Here is a 19,985-nt window from a genome sequence, read left to right as displayed (position 1 = left end):
GACACCAGGGGACATGGTCTGGGTGATGACTGGAGAGGTGACTGCTGGGAATGGGGCATTATACAGTAACACCAGGGGATGTGTCTGGGTGATGACTGAGGAGGTGACTGCTGGGAATGGGACATTATACAGTAACACCAGGGGATGTGTCTGGGTGATGACTAGAGAGGTGATTGCTGGGAATGGGGCATTATACAGTGACACCAGGGGACATGGTCTGGGTGATGACTGGAGAGGTGACTGCTGGGAATGGGGCATTATACAGTAACACCAGGGGATGTGTCTGGGTGATGACTGGAGAGGTGACTGCTGGGAAGGGGACATTTTACAGTAACACCAGGGAATGTGTCTGGTGATGACTGGAGAGGTGACTGCTGGGAATGGGGCATTATAAAGTAACACCAGGGGATGTGTCTGGGTGATGACTGGGGAGGTGACTGCTGGGAATGGGGCATTATACAGTAACACCAGGGGATGTGTCTGAATGATAACTGGAGAGGTGACTGCTGGGAATGGGACATTATACAGTAAGACCGGGGGATGTGTCTGGGTGATGACTGGCAGGTGACTGCTGGGAATTGGACATTATACAGCAACACCGGGGGGGGGGGGGGGGGTCTGGGTGATGACTAGAGAGGTGACTGCTGGATATGTAACATTGTACCGTAACACCAGAGGACGTGTCCGGGTGATGACTGGAGAGGTGACTGCTGGTAATGGGGCATTATACAGTAACACTGGAGGATGTGTCTGGGTGATGACTGGAGAGGTGACTGCTGGGAATGGGACATTATACAGTAACACCGGGGGATGTGTCTGGGTGATGACTGGAGAGGTGACTGCTGGGAATGGGACATTTTACAGTAACACCAGGGGACGTGTCTGGGTGATGACTGGAGAGGTGACTGCTGGGAATGGGACATTATACAGTAACACCGGGGGATGTGTACGGGTGATAGAGGTAAATGCCGGGAATGGGACATTATACAGTAACACCAGGGGACGTGTCTGGGTGATGTCTGGAGAGGTGACTGCTGGGAATGGGACATTATACAGTAACACCAGGGGATGTGTCTGGGTGATGACTGTATCACTGTGTGTGTCAGGTTCCTATAAGGTGTCAGGATGTCACTGTCTATGTCTCCATGCAGGAGGGGGAGTATATAGAGGAACACAGGGGTCTGTACAAGGACGTGATGATGGAGAATCACTGGCCCCTCACATCACTGGGTAAGAGGAGACTGTCATGTATTGTACAGGGGAGAGCAGGTATGGGGGCCCCTATATACACACATCATCTGATAATCACATATATACACTGTACTCAGTCACTGTGTGTCTCCTACAGATGGACCCAGTAACAGAGATACCCCAGAGAGATGTCCCCGTCCTCTGTATTCCCAGGACTGTACAGAGGAGAATCACAGGATCCCACAGGAGGATCAGGTAGGTGGGATTTAGGGTCTCGCCAATATACCAAAGTGACTGTCACTATATGATCTGTAGAGGAGCTGTGTGTATTATACACTGATATTATACTGTTTCACCTCAGTTAAAGCTAACACTATGCAAATGCCATTGTATTATTTTCTCATACTTCCTAGAGGATGCTGGGGTCACATCAAGAACCATGGGGTATAGACGGGATCCACAGGAGACATGGGCACTTTAAGACCTTCAAAGGGGTGTGAATTGGCTCCTCCCTCTATGCCCCTCCTCCAGACTCCAGTTTAGAATCTGTGCCCAGGCAGACTGGATGCACACTGAGGAGCTCTACAGAGTTTCTCTGAAAAAACTTTGTTAGGTTTTTTATTCTCAGGGAGGACTGCTGGCTACAGGCTCCCTGCATCGTGGGACTTGGGGGAGAGAAGTCAGACCTACTTCTGTGAGTTTCAAGGCTCTGCTTCTTAGGCTACAGGACACCATTAGCTCCTGAGGGTCTGATCGCTAGGTACGCCTAGATGCTCGTTCCCAGAGCCCGCCGTCACCCCCCTTACAGAGCCAGAAGTCAGAAGACAGGTGAGTAGAAGAAAATCAGAAAACTTCACTGACGTCTTTGAGGTACCGCACAGCGGGAGCGCTGCGCACCATGCTCCCACACTCAGAGGCACTACAGGGTGTGGGGGCTGAGCAGCATTTTAACCTCAAAATAACTGACTGGCAAGAGTGGACGGGTGTGGTTCGTTTTATCGACAGTGCCTAGGTCGACAATGTTTAGGTCGACCACTATTGGTCGACAGTCACTAGGTCGACATGGATGGAAGGTCGACAGGGTTTCTAGGTCGACAGGTCTAAAGGTCGACATGAGTTTTTTTTTTTTTTTGTGTCGTTTTCTTCGTAAAGTGACCGGGATCCCAAATTAGCGCACCACGTCCCCTCGCATGGCTCGCTTCGCTCGCCATGCTTCGGGCATGGTGCCTTCGCTCCGCTACCGCTTAGCTCGGCACACTTTACCGTTCCAATCGTAGTCGACATGGATCGTTAAGTATGAAAAAATAAAAAAAATGAAAAAATAAATAAAAAAACTCATGTCGACCTTTAGACCTGTCGACCTAGCACATGTCGACCTAGAAACCCTGTCGACCTTCCATCCATGTCGACCTAGTGACTGTCGACCAATAGTGGTCGACCTAAACATTGTCGACCTAGGCACTGTTGATCTTCAGACCGGATCCCAGAGTGGACAGAGTGCCAGGGCCCCCGCTAGTATACTAAAGTTTAAAAAAGAGTGGGTCTGAAAGGTCTCAAGCGCGCCATTACGGGGGCGGGGCTTAGCCCTCACAGCACACAGCCCGGCACCATTTTTTCTACACAGGCTGCAGAGACGCTGGTCCTTCCTCACACTGCTGTACAAGTAACAAGGTGTAAAATGGGGGGGGGGGGCACAGTGATTTTGGTGCATTGTATGTAATTTATAAAAGAGCTGCAGGTCTGGGACATTTTCTGTAGTGTCTGACAGGCTTTACTATGGGTCTCTCCCCTATAGGCCCAGTCTATCTGCGTGTGGTGGGTGCACGTGTGTCGGCATGTCTGAGGCGGAGTGCTCTTCCCAGAAGGAGACTATGTTAGGGACACAAACGGCTGTGGGAGTGACCCTATCGGCACCGCTGACACCTGATTGGGTGAATGTTTTGAGTGCTTGAATGATAAATAAAAGATTGGATAAATCAGACCAATCCTGAACCTCAAACCCCTCAATTTCTACCTAAAAAATTAAAATTCAAGATGGAATCTCTCCGTGATTTCCAGTCTGGAGGAGGGGGATTTTATGGTGTCGGTAGACATAAAGGATGCCTAACTTGCATGTTCCCATTTATTCCCCACATCAGGCTTACCTGAGGTTTGCAGTTTGGGATTGTCATTACCAATTTCAGACGTTGCCGTTTGGTCTGTCCATGGCTCCGAGGGTTTTCACCAAAGTAATGGCCGAAATTATGGTTCTCCTACGCAAACAAGGAGTCACGATTATCCCGTACTTGAACGATCTCCTGATAAAGGCGAGATCCAGGGACCAATTGATGCAGAACATTACGCTCTCCCTAACAATTATGCAGCAACATGGTTGGCTCCTAAACTTGCCAAAATCACAGTTGGTTCCGACGAGACGGCTGTCGTTTTTGGGAATGATTCTGGACACAGAATTACAGAGAGTCTTTCTTCCAGTGGAAAAGGCTCTGGAACTTCAATGTCTGCTCAAACAATTGCTGAAACCAGCAAGAGTATCGATCCATCAATGCACTCGGTTGCTGGGAAAGATGGTGACAGCCTACGAGGCCATTCAGTTTGGCAGATTCCATGCCAGAGTGTTTCAGTGGGACCTGTTGAACAAGTGGTCCGTTCCCATCTGCACATGCACCGAAGACCAGAATTTCACTCCTGTGGTGGCTGCACAGTTCTCACCTCCTAGAGGGACGCAGGTTCGGGATCCAGGACTGGATCTTAGTGACCATGGATGTGAGTCTCCGAGGCTGGGGAGCAGGCACGCAGGGGGAAAGCTTCCAGGGAAGATGGTCAAGCCAGGAAATGTAACACATAAACGTTCTGGAGTTAAAGGCCATTCACAACGGCCTTCTGCAAGAGGAACATCTTCGTAATCGGTCCGTCTTGATTCAGTCGGACAACATAACAGCAGTAGCGTACATAAACTGCCAGGGCGGAACAAAGAGCAGAGTGGCAATAGCAGAGGCCACAAAGGTGCTCCGTTGGGTGGAAAGGCATACAAGCGCTCTGTCAGCAATCTTCATTCCAGGAGTGGACAAATGGGAAGCAGACTTCCTAAGCAGACACGATCTCCATCCAGGTGAGTGGGGTCTTCATCAAGAGGTCTTTGCAGAAGTGACAAGTCTTTGGGGAATTCCTCAAATAGACATAATGGCGTCTCACCTCAACAAGAAACTTCAGAGATATTGTTCCAGGTCAAGAGACCCTCAAGCAATAGCAGTGGATGCCCTAGTGACACTGTGGGTGTTTCAGTCGGTGTACGTGTTTCCTCCGCTTCCACTCATTCTAAAAGTGATAAAGATCATAAGAAGAACAAAGGTTCGAGCGATCCTCATTGTTCCAGACTGGCCAACAAGGGTTTGGTATCCGGATCTTCTGGAATTACTCATAGGAGATCCCTGGCCTCTTCCTCTGAGGGAGGATCTGTTACAGCAGGGGCCGCGCGTGTTCCAAGACTAACCGCAACTTTGTTTGATGGCTTGGAGGTTGAACGTCGGATCCTAGCCCGAAAGGGTATTTCCGAGGAAGTTATCCCCACTCTTATTCAGGACAGGAAGGGAGTAACGTTCAAACATTACCACCATATTTGGAGAAAATACGTGTCTTGGTGTGAATCCAGGAAGGCTCCTACGGAAGAATTTCAGTTAGGACGTTTTCTCCATTTTCTACTAGCCGGTGTGGATGCCGGCATAAAGTGGGCTCAATTAAAGTTCACATTTCAGCCTTATCGGTTTTCTTCCAAAAACAATTGGCCTCTCTTCCAGAAGTTCAGACCTTCGTGAAAGGCATGTGGCACTTCCAACCTCCCTTTGTGCCCCCTGTGGCACCGTGGGATCTTAACGTGGTGTTGCAATTCCTTCAATCTCATTGGTTTGAACCTTTGCAGAAGGTAGAGTTAAAATTCCTTACTTGGAAAGTGGTCATGCTGTTGGCCTTGGCATCCGCCAGGAGGGTGTCTGAATTGGCGGCCTTGTCTCACAAGACCCCTTATTTGATCTTCCATGAAGATAGAGCAGAATTGAGGACTCGTCAGCATTTTCTGCCGAAAGTGCTTTTGTCGTTACACTTGAACCAACCTATTGTGGTGCCAGTGACTACTGACGCCTTTCTGGAATCTAAGTTTCTCGATGTAGTAAGAGCTTTGAAAATTTATGTCGCCAGAACGGCTCAGTTTAGCAAAAAGGAAGCTCTGTTTGTCCTGTATGCTCACAATAAAATTGGGGCTCCTGCTACCAAGCAAACTATTGCGCGCTGGATCTGTCCTACAATTCAGCAGGCTCATTCTGTGGCTGGATTGCCGTTACCGAAATCGGTGAAGGCCCATTCTACCAGAAAGTTGGGCTCGTCCTGGGCGGCTGCCCGGGGCGTCTCGGCATTACAACTTTGCTGAGCAGCTACTTGGTCGGGTTCAAACACCTTTGCGAAGTTCTACAAGTTTGATACCCTGACTAATGAAGACCTCATGTTTGGTCATTCCGTGCTCCAGAATCATCCGCACTCTCCCGCCCATTCTAGAACTTTGGTATAACCCCATGGTTCTTGATGTGACCCCAGCATCCTCTAGGACATATGAGAAAATAGGATTTTAATACCTACCGGTAAATCTTTTTCTCTTAGTCTGTAGAAGATGCTGGGTGACCGTCCCAGTGCGTACTGTATCTGCAGTTATTAGTTGTGGTTACACACATGTTGTGTTACGTTTATAGTTGCTGATGATGCTCATGCCGTTGACTTGCGTTGTGTTAAATGCCATGTTGTACGGCGTGCTTGAGGTGTGTGATGGTATGTATCTCACCTTAGTTTAACAATAAATCCTTTTCCTCTAAATGTCCGTCTCCTTGTGCACAGTTCCTATAACTGGAGTCTGGAGGAGGGGCATAGAAAGAGGAGCCCGTTCTCACCCCTTTGAAAGTCTTAAAGTGCCCATGTCTCCTGTGGATCCTGTCTATACCCCATGGTTCTTGATGTGACCCCAGCATCCTCTACGGACTAAGAGAGAAGGATTTACCGGTAGGTATTAAAATCCTATTTTTGGGGTAATTTAGGAAGAACGTCTGTCTGATATAAAGGCAGAAGATACAGAGGTAGAAGAAGAGACGTATGTGACTGATAATAAAGTAGAAGATACAGAAAGAGAAGAAGAGACATATGTGACTGATATAAAGGCAGAAGATGTAGAGGGAGAAGAAGAGATGTATGTGACTGATATAAAGGCAGAAGATATAGCAGGAGAGGAAGAGACATATGTGACTGATATAAAGGCAGAAGATATAGAGGGAGAAGAAGAGACGTATGTGACTGATATAAAGGCAGAAGATATAGAGGGAGAAGAAGGAACGTATGTGACTGATATAAAGACAGAAGATAAAGAGGGAGAAGAAGAGACGTTTGTGACTGATATAAAGGCAGAAGATATAGAGGGAGAAGAAGAGACGTATGTGACTGATATAAAGGCAGAAGATATAGAGGGAGAAGAAGAGACGTATGTGACTGATATAAAGGCAGAAGATATAGAGGGAGAAGAAGAGACGTATGTGACTGATATAAAGGCAGAAGATATAGAGGGAGAAGAAGAGACGTATGTGAGGGGTGATCAGCAGTGTAAGGAGGAGGAGATCCCTACAGATATCAGCACAGGTGAGTAATAAACACTTATTACAGAAGTCATATATTCTCCTTGCTCAGTCACTACAGCAATCTCTTATCCTACACCCTCCTCCGCCATCAGCCCTGTTCTCAGTTGGGTGTTTCTAACACAAGGCTATCCATGACAAATATCACATGTAGAGAGTTTTTACACACAACAGTATAATGTTATTAAAAGTAACAAGCAGAAGTTTATTATTAGTGATTATATATAAATGTGTATATATGTATGTATATAATATAATTAGTATTGTTTTTTGTGGAGTGCCTAATTTATATGCATTTTGTTAGATGATGCAGGTATGAAATATTACCTGCTATACTGTAGACCTGAGCTCACCAAATACAATTCGTATAAGATTCAGAAACAAAATGAAATTTGAATCTAGAACTACAAGTAAAACATATTAAAAGCTTATCACAAGTACATATCTGTATAATCATAAGACAAGCGTTTTGCACTTGTTGTCACCCTTGCATGGGCGGGCTTGTTCTTATCCACTCCACTCTAAATACAAATTGCGTATCAACCAACGCGTTTCGTCAATAGTGACTTCTTCAGGGGTGTTTTCTGTTAAAGGCTTTATTCTCAAATATCAGTTGTGTAGACCTGAAATAATTTTGTAACCTTCAGACGGTAATTGTGGACTTGTTCATGATGAGCACATTCCTAATTACTTGTGAATAATAGTTCCTGCTCTGTGCAGTTCTGAGGTTATGACTTTAGGGAATGTAATGGTCAGATCCAATATTGCTCAATCTAAGGTCTCCCAGTAGCCTTACTACATACATAACTGTGTCTTGCACTCAGTATATTAACTAACAATAATAAACAGTGGAGCTTTAGTTCATATATTGCTCAGTGCATTTAATCCTGCAGCCCCCGACAAGGGACCCCACTATACTGCAGGTCCTACACTATGGCTCAAAATAATTACCATAAAAACAGCTATCGCATTAGTGTTAAACTTTAGGTTTGCTCTCAGTGGCGGAACAGTTGCTGAAAGGCTTGGATTGGTTCTCAGAGCACCAGTCTGACGTGCCACCACATCTCACATGGCCCTCCAATTCACCAGATCTGGGATTGTTTGGCTGGGTCCGGCATTGTTCTGTTGGTGCAGTTCCTGATGCGTTTGGAACGATTGGTGGTTGCTAGGCGACCTAAATGCCTGTGGTCCCGATTTGTCATGATCTACTATCGCTCACTGTTCTGCCGCTGAGATTCTTGGTGTCCAGGCTTCTTCCACTGAACATGGATACTACTCACTGTCTACAAGGGATCACCAACAAACAAATGCCGGTCTCGGCCACAACCAATGGCTCCCTTTTTCCAGTCGCATCACGTGCACGACCCATGGTTCCATCTGAAAAAGAAACAATATCTCAACAAATTTGCATTGTATCAATACCTCAGACATTCACAATGATCATCCAGTAGTTTTAGTGTCGCCATCTACACGCATGTGCACGTCCCGTGTCGTTGTGCTCTCTCTCTCTCTCTATATATATATATATATATATAATATTTATATTAAACCTTATTGAAGGCAGAAGGCAAAGACTGGGCACGCTTAGCCCCAGAATACAGCCCATGGCTTCAAAGGCGTCACTAGGCTGCGGCAGTGAAAGGTGCCCAGAGTGAGTGGAGCGATTGGCTTTAGGGCAGTAGGAGTGGGGGACTTAATAGACTGGGTCTTGGTCCCAGCGACGGCTGAGAGCTATCAGGTAGGGTAGATAAGAAGCCACTTAGTGAGGAGAGCTCCAGAAAGCACGTCTGGATGGACCACGCTCCTCTTATTTATTATTTTATATACTAACAGGGGTGACAGGTGTTGTACAGCCCTAAAAAGGCAGACACAATCTCTTTCTCATCAGACTCTGCTGTCTTCCCTGCACTCTCACTCAGATGTTCACTGCTGCCAGTAGCACATATATGAGAAGCAGAAGTATGGCGGCAGCTGTATAGTTTCTGATATGTAATTCTCTTTACACACACCATCCTTATTACTATTGAGAATATAGAGGTAAGACACTGATGTAAAATTATGATTTTAATTACCTACCGGTAAATCCTTTTCTCGTAGTCTGTAGAGGATGCTGGGATCCATTTAGTACCATGGAGATGTACCAATGCTCCCAGTACAGGAGGGAGAGTGCTGAGGTTCCTGCAGAACTGATTGACCAAACTTGAGGTCCTCAGAGGCCAAAGTATAGAACTTGTAAAACTTAGCAAACGTGACCATGTAGCTGCTCGGCAAAGCTGAATAGCCAAGACACCCTGGGCAGCTGCCCTGGAAGAACCCACTTTACGGGTAGAGTGCGCCTGAACAGATTTTGGAATTGGCAATCCTGCCGCGGAATAAGCATGCTGGATAGTAAGCCTGATCCAGCATGAAATTGTCTGCTTAGAAGCAGGACACCCAATCTTTTTGGGATAATAAAGTACAAATAGTGCATCCGACTTCCTGTGACGAGTAGTTCTCTTCACATAGATTTTCAAAGCCCGCACGACATCCAAGACTTTGAGGTAATTGAGATGTCAGTAACCACTGGCACCACAATAGGTTGGTTGATATGAAAAGCCGGCACAACCTCAGGGAGAAATTGCTGATGCATTCTGAGCTCAGCTCTATCCTCATGTGAAATCAAGTAGGGGCTCTTGTGCGACAATGACCCCAATTCTGACACACGTCTGGCAGAAGCCAAGGCCAACAACGTGACCGCCTTCCAAGTAAGAAACTTTACGTCCACCTCCTGTAAAGGTTTGAAGCAATCCGATTGCAGGAACTGCAGCACCACATTAAGATCCCAAGGTGCCATAGGAGGTACAAAGGGTGGTTGGATGTGCAGAACTCCTTTCAAGAAAGTCTGAACCTCAGGGATAGCAGCCAATTGTTTCTGGAAGAAAATAGACAAGGTCAAAATATGTACCTTGATGGAGCCTAAGCATAGGCTAACACCTGCTTGCAGAAAAAGGAGAAAATGTCCCAGTTGAAACTCCACCATAGGAAACGTTTTGGATTCACACCAAGACACATACTTTTTCCAAATTCGATGGTAATGTTTAGACATTACCCCCTTCCTAGCTTAGATCAGAGTAGGAATAACCTTATTCGGAATGCCCTTCTGAGCTAAGATCTGGCGTTCAACCTCCATGCCGTCAAACGTAGCCGCGGTAAGTCTTGATAGGCAAACGGCCCCTGCAGTAAAAGTTCTTTGCAAAGAGGAAGAGGCCTCAGATCCTCCAGCAGTAATGTCAGAAGATACGCGTACCAAGCCCAACTTGGCCAGTCCAGAGCAATGAGGATCGCCGGAACTCTTGATCTTTTTATTAGTTTGAGAATCCTTGGGATGAGTGGAAGTGGAGGGAACACATACACTGACTGGAACACCCATGGAGTCACCAGGGTGTCCACCGCCACTGCCTGTAGGTCTCGTGAGCTGGAACAGTACCTCCGAAGCTTCTTGTTGAGGAAAGAGGCCATCATGTCTATCTGAGGTATACCCCATCGGCGTGTTACCTCTGTGAATACTTCTGGGTGGAGGCCCCATTCTCCTGGATGGAGATCATGTCTGCTGAGGAAGTCTGCTTCCCAGTTGTCCTCTCCCGGCATGAAGATCGCCGACAGTGCCAGTGTGTGTCTTTCTGCCCAGAGGAGGATTCTTGTTATCTATGACATTGCAGCCCTGCTCTTCGCTCCACCCTGCCTGTTTATGTAGGACACCGCTGTGACGTTGTCTGACTAAACCTGAATGGCTCGATCTTGCAGAAGATGAGCCGCTTGTAGAAGGCCATTGTATATGGACCTTAGTTACAGAATGTTTATTGGAAGGACCGATTCCTGGCTTGACCACTTTCCTTGGAAGTTTTCCCCTTGGGTGGCTACTCCCCAACCTTTGAGGCTTGCATCCGTGGTTAGAAGAATCCAATTCTGAATCCCGAACCTGCGGCCCTTCAGCAGGTGAGAAGTTTGCAGCCACCAGAGTAGTGAAATTCTGGCTTTCGGCGACAGGCATATCGGCTGGTGCATGTGAAGATGCGATCCCGACAACTTGTCCAGGAGATCCAGCTGGAAGAACCGTGCATGGAATCTCCGTATTGTAGAGCCTCATAGGAGGCTACCATCTTCCCCAGAAGGCGAATGCATCAATGAACCGATCCCCGGGGAGGTTTCAAGACATCCCGGACCATTGATTGGATCACCAATGCTTTCTCCACCGGTAGAAACACCCTCTGCATTTCTGTGTCGGGTATCATCCCCAGGAAGGACAGTCTCCTTGTCAGTTCCAAATGTGACTTTGGAAGGTCCAGGATCCACCCATGATCCCAGAGTAGTTGAGTTGAGAGCGCAATACTCTGCAACAGCTTCTCCTTGGAATATGTCTTTATCAGCCTATCATCCAGATATGGAATTATGTTCACTCCCTATTTGCATAGGAGGAGCATCATCTCCACCATGACCTTGGTGAACACCCTCACTGCTGTAGAGAGGCCAAATGGCATAGTCTGGAACTGATAGTGACAGTCCTGTAGTGCAAACCGTAGATAGGCCTGGTGAGGCGGCCAGATCAGAATTTGAAGGTACGCAGCCTTGATATCCAGGGATACTAGGAATTCCCCCTCCTCCAGACCTGAGATCACCGCTCTCAGAGACTCCATCTTGATTTGGAAAACCCTCAAGTAGGGGTTCAACAACTTCAGGTTCAATATAGGCCTTACTGAACCGTCCGGTTTTGGTACCACAAACAGGTTTGAGTAATAACCCTTGGTTTTTGGGTGAGGTGGAACTGGAACAATAACATTTGTTCATACCAATTTTTGAATGGCTTCCTGTAGAATAGCACTTTCTGTCAGCGAAGCTGGTAAGCCTGATTTGAAGGATCTGTGATGTGGGAGTTCCTGAAACTCCAGTCTGTACCCCTTGGTAACAATATCCGTCACCCTGAGGTCTAGGCATGATGACGCCCAGATGTGACTGAAATCTTTTAGTCTCGCTCCCACCTGCCTGATCTCCAGACTGAGAGGTCCACCATCATTCTGAGTATTTGGAGGAAGCAGAACCTGGTTTCTGTCCCTGGGAACCTGTTGGTGCAGGTTTTTTGGATCTTCCCCGACCTCCTCTAAAGAAGGTGGGAGGGGGTTTGGATTTTTTAAACTTTGCGGTCTGAAAGGACTGCAGTGTGGACGAAGGATAAGATTTCCTAGCTAGGGCTGCTGCGGAGGGATGAAATGTCGAGTTACCCGCAGTCGCAGTGGAAATCCACGCATCCAATGCGTCCCCAGATAGTGCCTGACCTGTGAATGGCAGGTTCAACATACTTTTCTTGGATTCTGCATCTGCAGTCCATTGGCATAGCCAGAGTCCTCTGCGTGCCGAGATAGCCATGGAAGTAGCAGGCCAATGTCCTTCATGGCCTCCACCATGAAACCTACTGAATCTTGTATGTGGCGTAAAAACAAGTCAATGTCACTCCTATCCATAGTATCTAAGTCCTCTAGTAAGGTGCCTGACCACTTTACTATGGCTTTAGAAATCCACGTACAAGCAATAGTGGACCTTAAAGCCATGCCTGGAGCAGTGTGTAGTGATTTGAGTGTAGTCTCAGTCTTGCGATCAGCCGGCTCCTTTAAAGCGGTTGAACCAGGGACAGGTAAAACCACCTTTTTAGACATCCTAGATACAGAAGCGTCTACTATGGGTGGGGTTTTCCCAATTCTTCCTATCCTCTTCAGGGAAAGGGAAAGCAATGAGAATTCTTTTAGGGATCTGGAATTTTTTTCTCTGGGTTTTCCCAGGATTTTTCAAACAAGGAGTTTAACTCCTTTAGAAGCAGGGAAGGTAAGCGAGGACTTCTTATTTACTGTAAAATAAGATTCCTCTACTTGTTCCGGAACCTTCTCAGAAATATGCAAAACATCCCTAATGGCTTCAATCATTAGCTGCACCCCTTTAGCAATGGATGCATCCCCCCTGCATATCCCCATCACCGTCCCCTGTATCAGAGTCGGTATCAGTGTCAGCTTGCATTATCTGGGCAAGTGTACATTTTTTGGGGGTATATAGTTGGGGATTTAGATGAAGTAGTGGGAGCTGAATACTTCAAACCCACTACAGATTGTCTCAAAACCTGCGTCTCTTTCTCAGTATGTGACATCCTTGTTGAAATCTGGGATATCATTCCCCTTAAAGAATCCACCCATGGGGGTTCAGATTCAGAAGGCTGAGACAGCACATTGCAGTCCTGAGTACATGGAATAGACTCCTCAGGAGAAGATACACACTCTGCAGCACAGGACACAGAGTCCTTAGACATGGTAATGTGGATATAAACACACACACACACACACACACACACACACACACACACACAGGAAAATGTCAGACACAGTTTCCCCCAGAGTACCTTCAGAGAGTCACAGAGTATAAGGAGCAGCCACACAGCGCCCCTGTAGGCAGTTATTATGATAAAAGCCCGGCGCATACTGACCGTAATAGGGTAATCAGTACTATAATCACATCCCCCCCCCCGGTACCGCAGAGGTATGCTGCAGTTATGTGGAGGGCGGCGCTCCCTGTCAGCGTCTCTTCCTATGATCTGCAGGGAGAAAATGGCGCTGGTGAGTGCTGGATCCACTCTGAGAGGAAGCCCCGCCCCTTCTAATGGCGCACGGCTTCCCGCACTAATTGTTTATACTGGCCTGAGGATTTTAGTGATAACAGGGAGATTAGCCCCTGTTATCTGTGTGACCAGTGTAGGGTTTATCAGCGCTGGCTCAGGACGCTCCTCAAAGCGCCTACACTGTGTGTTACTGAGCCTTCCTAGAGTGCAGCCTGTTAAAGCTGTGCTCCCACCCTTGTGCCGCCATACCCGCTGGTGACCCGCTAACTGGGACACGGGCGCTGTACTCACCACTTTTTCTTTCTTCTGGCTTTGTTAGGGGGGTGGCGGCCATGCTTCGGGAGACAGCTGTCGCCTTGTGGGCTTGTGATCAGCACCCTCAGGAGCTCAGTGTCATGTCAGCGGAGTAGAGAACCATTAACTCTTCAGGAAGTTGGTTCCTACTTCCCCCACTAAATCCCACGAAGCAGCGAGGCTGTTGCCAGCAGCCTCCCTGTACCTAACTAACAATAGAAAATAAAAAACTAAGAAAACTCCTAGGAGCTCCCCTAGCTGTGACCGGCTCCTCCGGGCACATTTTCTAAACTGAGTCTGGTAGGAGGGGCATAGAGGGAGGAGCCAGTACACACTATTAAACTCTTAAAGTGCCAGTGGCTCCCAAAGGACCCATCTATACCCCATGGTACTAAATGGACCCCAGCATCCTCTAGGACGTAAAAGAAAGTAGATTATAACCTAGAAGATGATGATGATGATTACAGTGTATCATATGGTGTATTGCATGTAAAGTAACTTGTTCCACACCTACTCTGCTGTAGCAATATACATTATATATGGGTGAGTAACACATGTACAGGCTTACCAGTGTATGAGCACACACATAAAGGAATACTACCTTACCAATGCTTCCAGGAGTAACGTTAGGAGACATTTCTCTGATCCATCAGCTCATATGACTGATGTTATTGTTCATCTAGAATCTCCAATTCATACGATATGTTCCCCATCCATTGTTTTACATTGGTGCTGACATAGGACTTGGCGAGTGACTACATCTCCATTTATACTTCATGGTTAGTTACCAGTACAAGAGAGAGAGATATCTAAGTCTTATTATAATATTACATTTGTTATTGTGAGTGTTCTCAGGAGGGTGGACACAATGATAGTCTGAGACACAATATTATAAAGCCTTCATTAAAAGTTATGTTTTATTATACACACACATTTACAATTAAGTATCCCAGAGAGTCGTCTTCTCCTATTGTTTACAAGAATTATATTGTTACAGAAAATGTCACATTTCCATAATGTATTTTATTTCCAGCAGATGGACACACAAGCAGGAATATCTCAGAAGGACATGTAATGTTATCCCCGGATTGTGAAATAAAAGATAATGACAGTAGACAGGATTCTCCAGGAGCTAATCCCATTACCCCAATTATACATCCAGCTCTATCAGCTGATCCCTCTGATCCTAGGAAATGTTCTCCTGATCACTCTGATATTGGTGCATCTGTTACAGCTCTGACAGTAGATACAGTGTTTCCGTGTTCTGTAGATGCCAAATGTTTTACACAGAACACAAAGACAATTAACCCGCACACAGGTAAGGCAGGTGAGAGGCCATTTCTATGTTCTGAGTGTGGGAAATGTATAAGTAAATCACATCTTGTTCTACATCAAACAAGTCACACAGGTGAGAAGCCATTTCCATGTTCTGAGTGTGGGAAATGTTGTGTAAGTAAATCACAACTTGTTACACATCTGCGCAGTCACACAGGTGAGAAGCCTTTTCCATGTTCTCAGTGTGGGAAATGTTTTGCACAGAAATCAGATCTTGTTAAACATCACAGAAGTCACACAGGTGAGAAGCCATTTTCTTGCTCTGAGTGCGGGAAATGTTTTACACAAAAATCACAACTTATTACCCATCAGCAAAGTCACACAGGTGAGAAGGCATTCCCATGTTCTGAGTGTGGGAAATGTTTTACACAGAAATCAGCTCTTGTTAGACATAACAGAAGTCACACAGGTGAGAAGCCATTTCCATGTTCTGAGTGTGGGAAATGTTGTGTAAGTAAATCACATCTTGTTATACATCACAGAAGTCATACAGGTGAGAAGCCATTTCCATGTTCTGAGTGTGGGAAATGTTATGTAAGTAAATCACAACTTGTTACACATCTGCGCAGTCACACAGGTGAGAAGCCTTTTCCATGTTCTCAGTGTGGGAAATGTTTTGCACAGAAATCAGATCTTGTTATACATCACAGAAGTCACACAGGTGAGAAGCCATTTTCTTGCTCTGAGTGCGGGAAATGTTTTACACAAAAATCACAACTTATTACCCATCAGCAAAGTCACACAGGTGAGAAGGCATTCCCATGTTCTGAGTGTGGGAAATGTTTTGCGCACAAATCAGTTCTTGTTAGACATCAGCAAAGTCACACAGGTGAGAAGCCATTTCTATACTCTGAGAAATAAATCTGCTCTTGTTGCACACAATAGACATCACTCAGGTAAGGAACTATTTTATTTTGGAGTATACTCATCATTGCCATGCGTTGTTCTTCAAGGTTCTTATCCTATCTCCTATGCTTTTTGCAATAAGGTGGTAACAGCAGTTGGGGGAGACAGGGTGGGTGGCAGTAGTGGGTGTGACCGGTTGTGGCAGTAGTGGGAGGAGATGGGACAGGTGGCAGTAGTGAGGAGACAGGGCGGGTGACAGTAGTGGCGGGAGACGGGGTGGGTGGCAGTAGTGGGGGGAGATGGGGCGGGTGGCAGTAGTGGTGGGAGACAGGACGGGTGGGAGGAGACAGGGCAGGTGACTGCAGTGGGGGGAGACAGGGCGGGTGGCAGTAGTGAAAGGAGACTGGGTGGCAGTAGGGGGGGAAGACAGGGCGGGTGGCAGTGGTGGGGGGAGACAGGACGGATGGTCACAGTACAGTACCAGGGGCTGCTGGAGGCAGTAAAGAGGTGTATGTGTTCCGCACAGAATCAGTTGATAATTAGACTTAATGATGATTATGCTTCCTTATTTCTAATTAATCCCTTGTGTGTGTTACTGTTATTTGCTGTGTCAGCCTTTATGTGTGTTCTGTGTAATAATCCTGAAAGTAGTGCTGCTACCAATCTCATATCATTTGTAGTAGCTTGGAATAGATGAGATATGAGGAGCACTCTGGAAGCTTATAGGGGGTTAATCTGAGATGAACACAGATGTGACATCACGCAGCCCCCCGGAAAATGGTCCCGGCCCACACGCATTTACCCCTCAGAGATGCGACCGCAATGTGTGTGTCTGCGCAGCCGCTGCGCATGTGCATTTTGCCACCACCAGCAAACTGCTGCGGACCGCTATTGCGGCTGGGTCTGAATGACCCCCATAGGTTTTTGGCTCCTGATATGTATCTGTTTTACTTGCCTGCAATACTATAATGTAACTTGAATTGTTTCTGTGATTTAAAGGATATTTTATCCATGTTGTGCAGAGTAAAGTATTTTTTAAGTGTAAAATATAGAGAAAAATCTGTGTATTAAAGATATGAAATAAAGTTGTTTAAAAACAAAAGATTTCCGTTGAGTCTTTTTATGTGTCTGTGTATTATCTTATTTCCAGATAATTGTCGCTATGGTGACAGAAACAATTTCCTGTTAATGTGTCACTTGTATTGTTACTTTTGTGTCCAGCGGGTGGGCTCGGAAATGTTATCCTTTTCCTCGCAGCCCCAGTTGCTGGAGAAAATGAAGGATGAGCTGTTGACGGGTCACGTTCCGCTTGAGTTGACAATTTTCTCACCAGCAGGTCTTTCCTCCTCTGCAGACTTGTGTCCGGAAAGAGAGATACAACGTAGGCTTTAAACCTAGGATCGAGCACGGTGGCCAAAATGTAGTGCTCTGATTTCAACAGATTGACCACCCTTAAATCCTGGCAAAGTGAATGAAGGGCTCCATCCACAAGTATTTCCAGGAAGACGCTAAGTCTGAGGGACTATGCACAGGCCCAAATGATCATTGTTTTATGATCCTATGTATGAACCAACCGATAGAGGGAATAATCCAAAACTGTTAATACCAAAGATTAGCTAATCAGGTTGGAGGTGCGCCATTAAGCAAATTGCAATGACTGGTTAGGGGGTTTAGGAAAAACCGCTTGTGGGCTTATATCTAAAGAAGCCTTAATGTGTGGCACACTCTTTTTCTTTGTTTCATGAATAAATTAAAACATAACTTTTATTTTTATTTAAGATAGATTTTTCAATAGGCATGAAATAAGTACCAACCAAGTATATCATTGTAAAACCCTATACGAGATCAGAACCCTCAATCACATGTGTTACCCATTCAGTACATATATAAATTGATAATTGACCACATCACAGAGATATGCACATGGAATAAAACAATATTGTTGGTAATAAAAGATGTTCTCCTGTGACTGAGCATATCATGTGTAACACAGCACAGTTCTCTAAGGCATGCATATCCAATTCTACACATTTGTATCACTTCTGTGACAATATTGTTATTGAGAAGGGATATTCCCTGTAACAAGGTATACAATATGAAACCCTGTCACAGAGCGAGGTATACATTATATTATCCCAAGGTTAGTACATAGATAATATCCAGCTTTCTGCCTGTTTCATTCCAAAGGCCTGCTAAGTTGTCCCAACATGTATCTACACAATACTATTGCCAATCACTGAGTGACGCCTGATATAAATATAAATCAGTCAGATAACGAGTAGTAACCAGTGACTAGTAATGACGTCTGTATGCAATGACTCCACAAATCAGGAGAACCACCTTTCTGTATCTCCAGCACCCGCTACAGAAATATAACATCTGAAGAATGAATGAGGCTGTGGAGAGAGTAGCAGCCTGTAATAATGATAATATATGCTGTTATATAAACAGTGCTATAACCATTCTTCTGATAGAGATCCTTCCTCTGATAGATATAAAGAATCTCTGGTGTATATAGGCTGAATCCCCCTTCTACTTATGTTCCATGTGCCGTGGGGCAGTGACTGGGAACAATGAGAGCAGTCAATAAACTAGGATTTATCCCGCACCAGACTGAAATATAAATTTGATTAGAAGAAACCAACTAACAAAAATAGAACCCAATTAAATTAAAAATGTTAAAGCATGAAAACACACCTACAAACATTTACTTTTCACTTACAACACCAGGAAAACGCCAAGGCAACCAGTAATAATTAAAAAAAAAAAACAGTACATCAGGCCTGGACAACTTGTGGCTCTCCAGATGTAGTGAAACTACACATCCCAGCATGCCCTGCCACAGTTTTAGCATTCGCTAATAGCAAAACTGTGGCAAGGCATGATGGGACTTGTAGTTTCACATCAGCTGGAGAGCCACAGGTTGGCCATGCCTGCACTACATCACCAACACATTAGAAGAATGCACAAACTGACAACCACAATTAGCTAGAAGACATTTCAGACAACTAAGGACAAAGCACAAAAAACACAACTCACCATCCTGCTTTGGCCGATCCGAATCCCGGACATGAGTGGCACCAATCACTTCTGGCGGAATGAGTGCACGCACAGGCTCTTCCCAATCACGGTAAGATGCACGGAAGGGATGTCCACCCTGGTTTGGCGGGCCGATTTAGCCTCCTTGGCCATCTTCGCCTTGACACGGCGCTTTATGTTGTAAAAACGCTTACGACGCGTGTCCTCGGTCCGCCTCACCACACCCTCACTATTCACAGCCGCAACAACCTTCCTCCACAGAACACTCTTCCTGCGTGACGACACCATTGCAGCATCATGGCCAAACAACTGCCGATGATGCCTCATCAGCTCCCGCACCAAAGCCATATTCTCAGCGTAGCTGAATTTAACATTGCGGCCCGTCTTTGTAGTGGTGCGTGGCTGCGGAGCCACAACACCATCACTATCACTGGAGGCTGCAGCAGCAGCCACCCCCTCCTCACTAACCTCCTCGCTCTCACTCACCTCCTCCCTCTCACTCACCTCCTCCACCTCACTCACCTCCTCCACCTCACTCACCTCCTCCCTCTCACTCACCTCCTCCACCTCACTCACCTCCTCCACCTCACTCACCTCTGACTGGGACATAATCAGGACGTTATACACATTGCAGCAGGTAGAGCACGTTATACACATTGCAGCAGGTAGAGCACGTTATACACATTGCAGCAGGTAGAGCACGTTACACACATTGCAGCAGGTAGAGCACGTTATACACATTGCAGCAGGTAGAGCACGTTATACACATTGCAGCAGGTAGAGCACGTTATACACATTGCACCAGGTAGAGCACGTTATACACATTGCAGCAGGTAGAGCACGTTATACACATTGCGCCAGGTAGAGCACGTTATACACATTGTGCCAGGTAGAGCACGTTACACACATTGCAGCAGGTAGAGCACGTTATACACATTGCACCAGGTAGAGCACGTTATACACATTGCTCCAGGTAGAGCACG

At 46.1% G+C, this 19,985-nt stretch overlaps 2 protein-coding genes across 2 annotated transcripts in view; both read left to right on the top strand.

The window, feature by feature from the left end:
* The window catches only part of LOC134983707 (zinc finger protein OZF-like), a 314,293-nt gene that overhangs the window by 232,723 nt on the left and 61,585 nt on the right, over nucleotides 1-19,985 (top strand). The window lies entirely within an intron of this gene.
* LOC134983713 (oocyte zinc finger protein XlCOF6.1-like) lies at nucleotides 1,149-16,224 on the top strand. The gene is made up of 3 exons (XM_063949365.1): nucleotides 1,149-1,230; nucleotides 1,349-1,446; nucleotides 14,819-16,224. The coding sequence occupies exons 2-3, from the start codon at nucleotides 1,380-1,382 to the stop codon at nucleotides 15,976-15,978; spliced, it is 1,227 nt and encodes a 408-aa protein (XP_063805435.1). The 5' UTR covers nucleotides 1,149-1,230; nucleotides 1,349-1,379; the 3' UTR covers nucleotides 15,979-16,224.

Source organism: Pseudophryne corroboree, assembly GCF_028390025.1.
Source record: "Pseudophryne corroboree isolate aPseCor3 chromosome 3 unlocalized genomic scaffold, aPseCor3.hap2 SUPER_3_unloc_21, whole genome shotgun sequence".
NCBI classification, from domain to species: Eukaryota; Metazoa; Chordata; class Amphibia; order Anura; family Myobatrachidae; genus Pseudophryne; species Pseudophryne corroboree.
The sequence above is the reverse complement of the archived record's forward strand: the minus strand, read 5'-3'. Positions and strand labels throughout refer to the sequence as shown.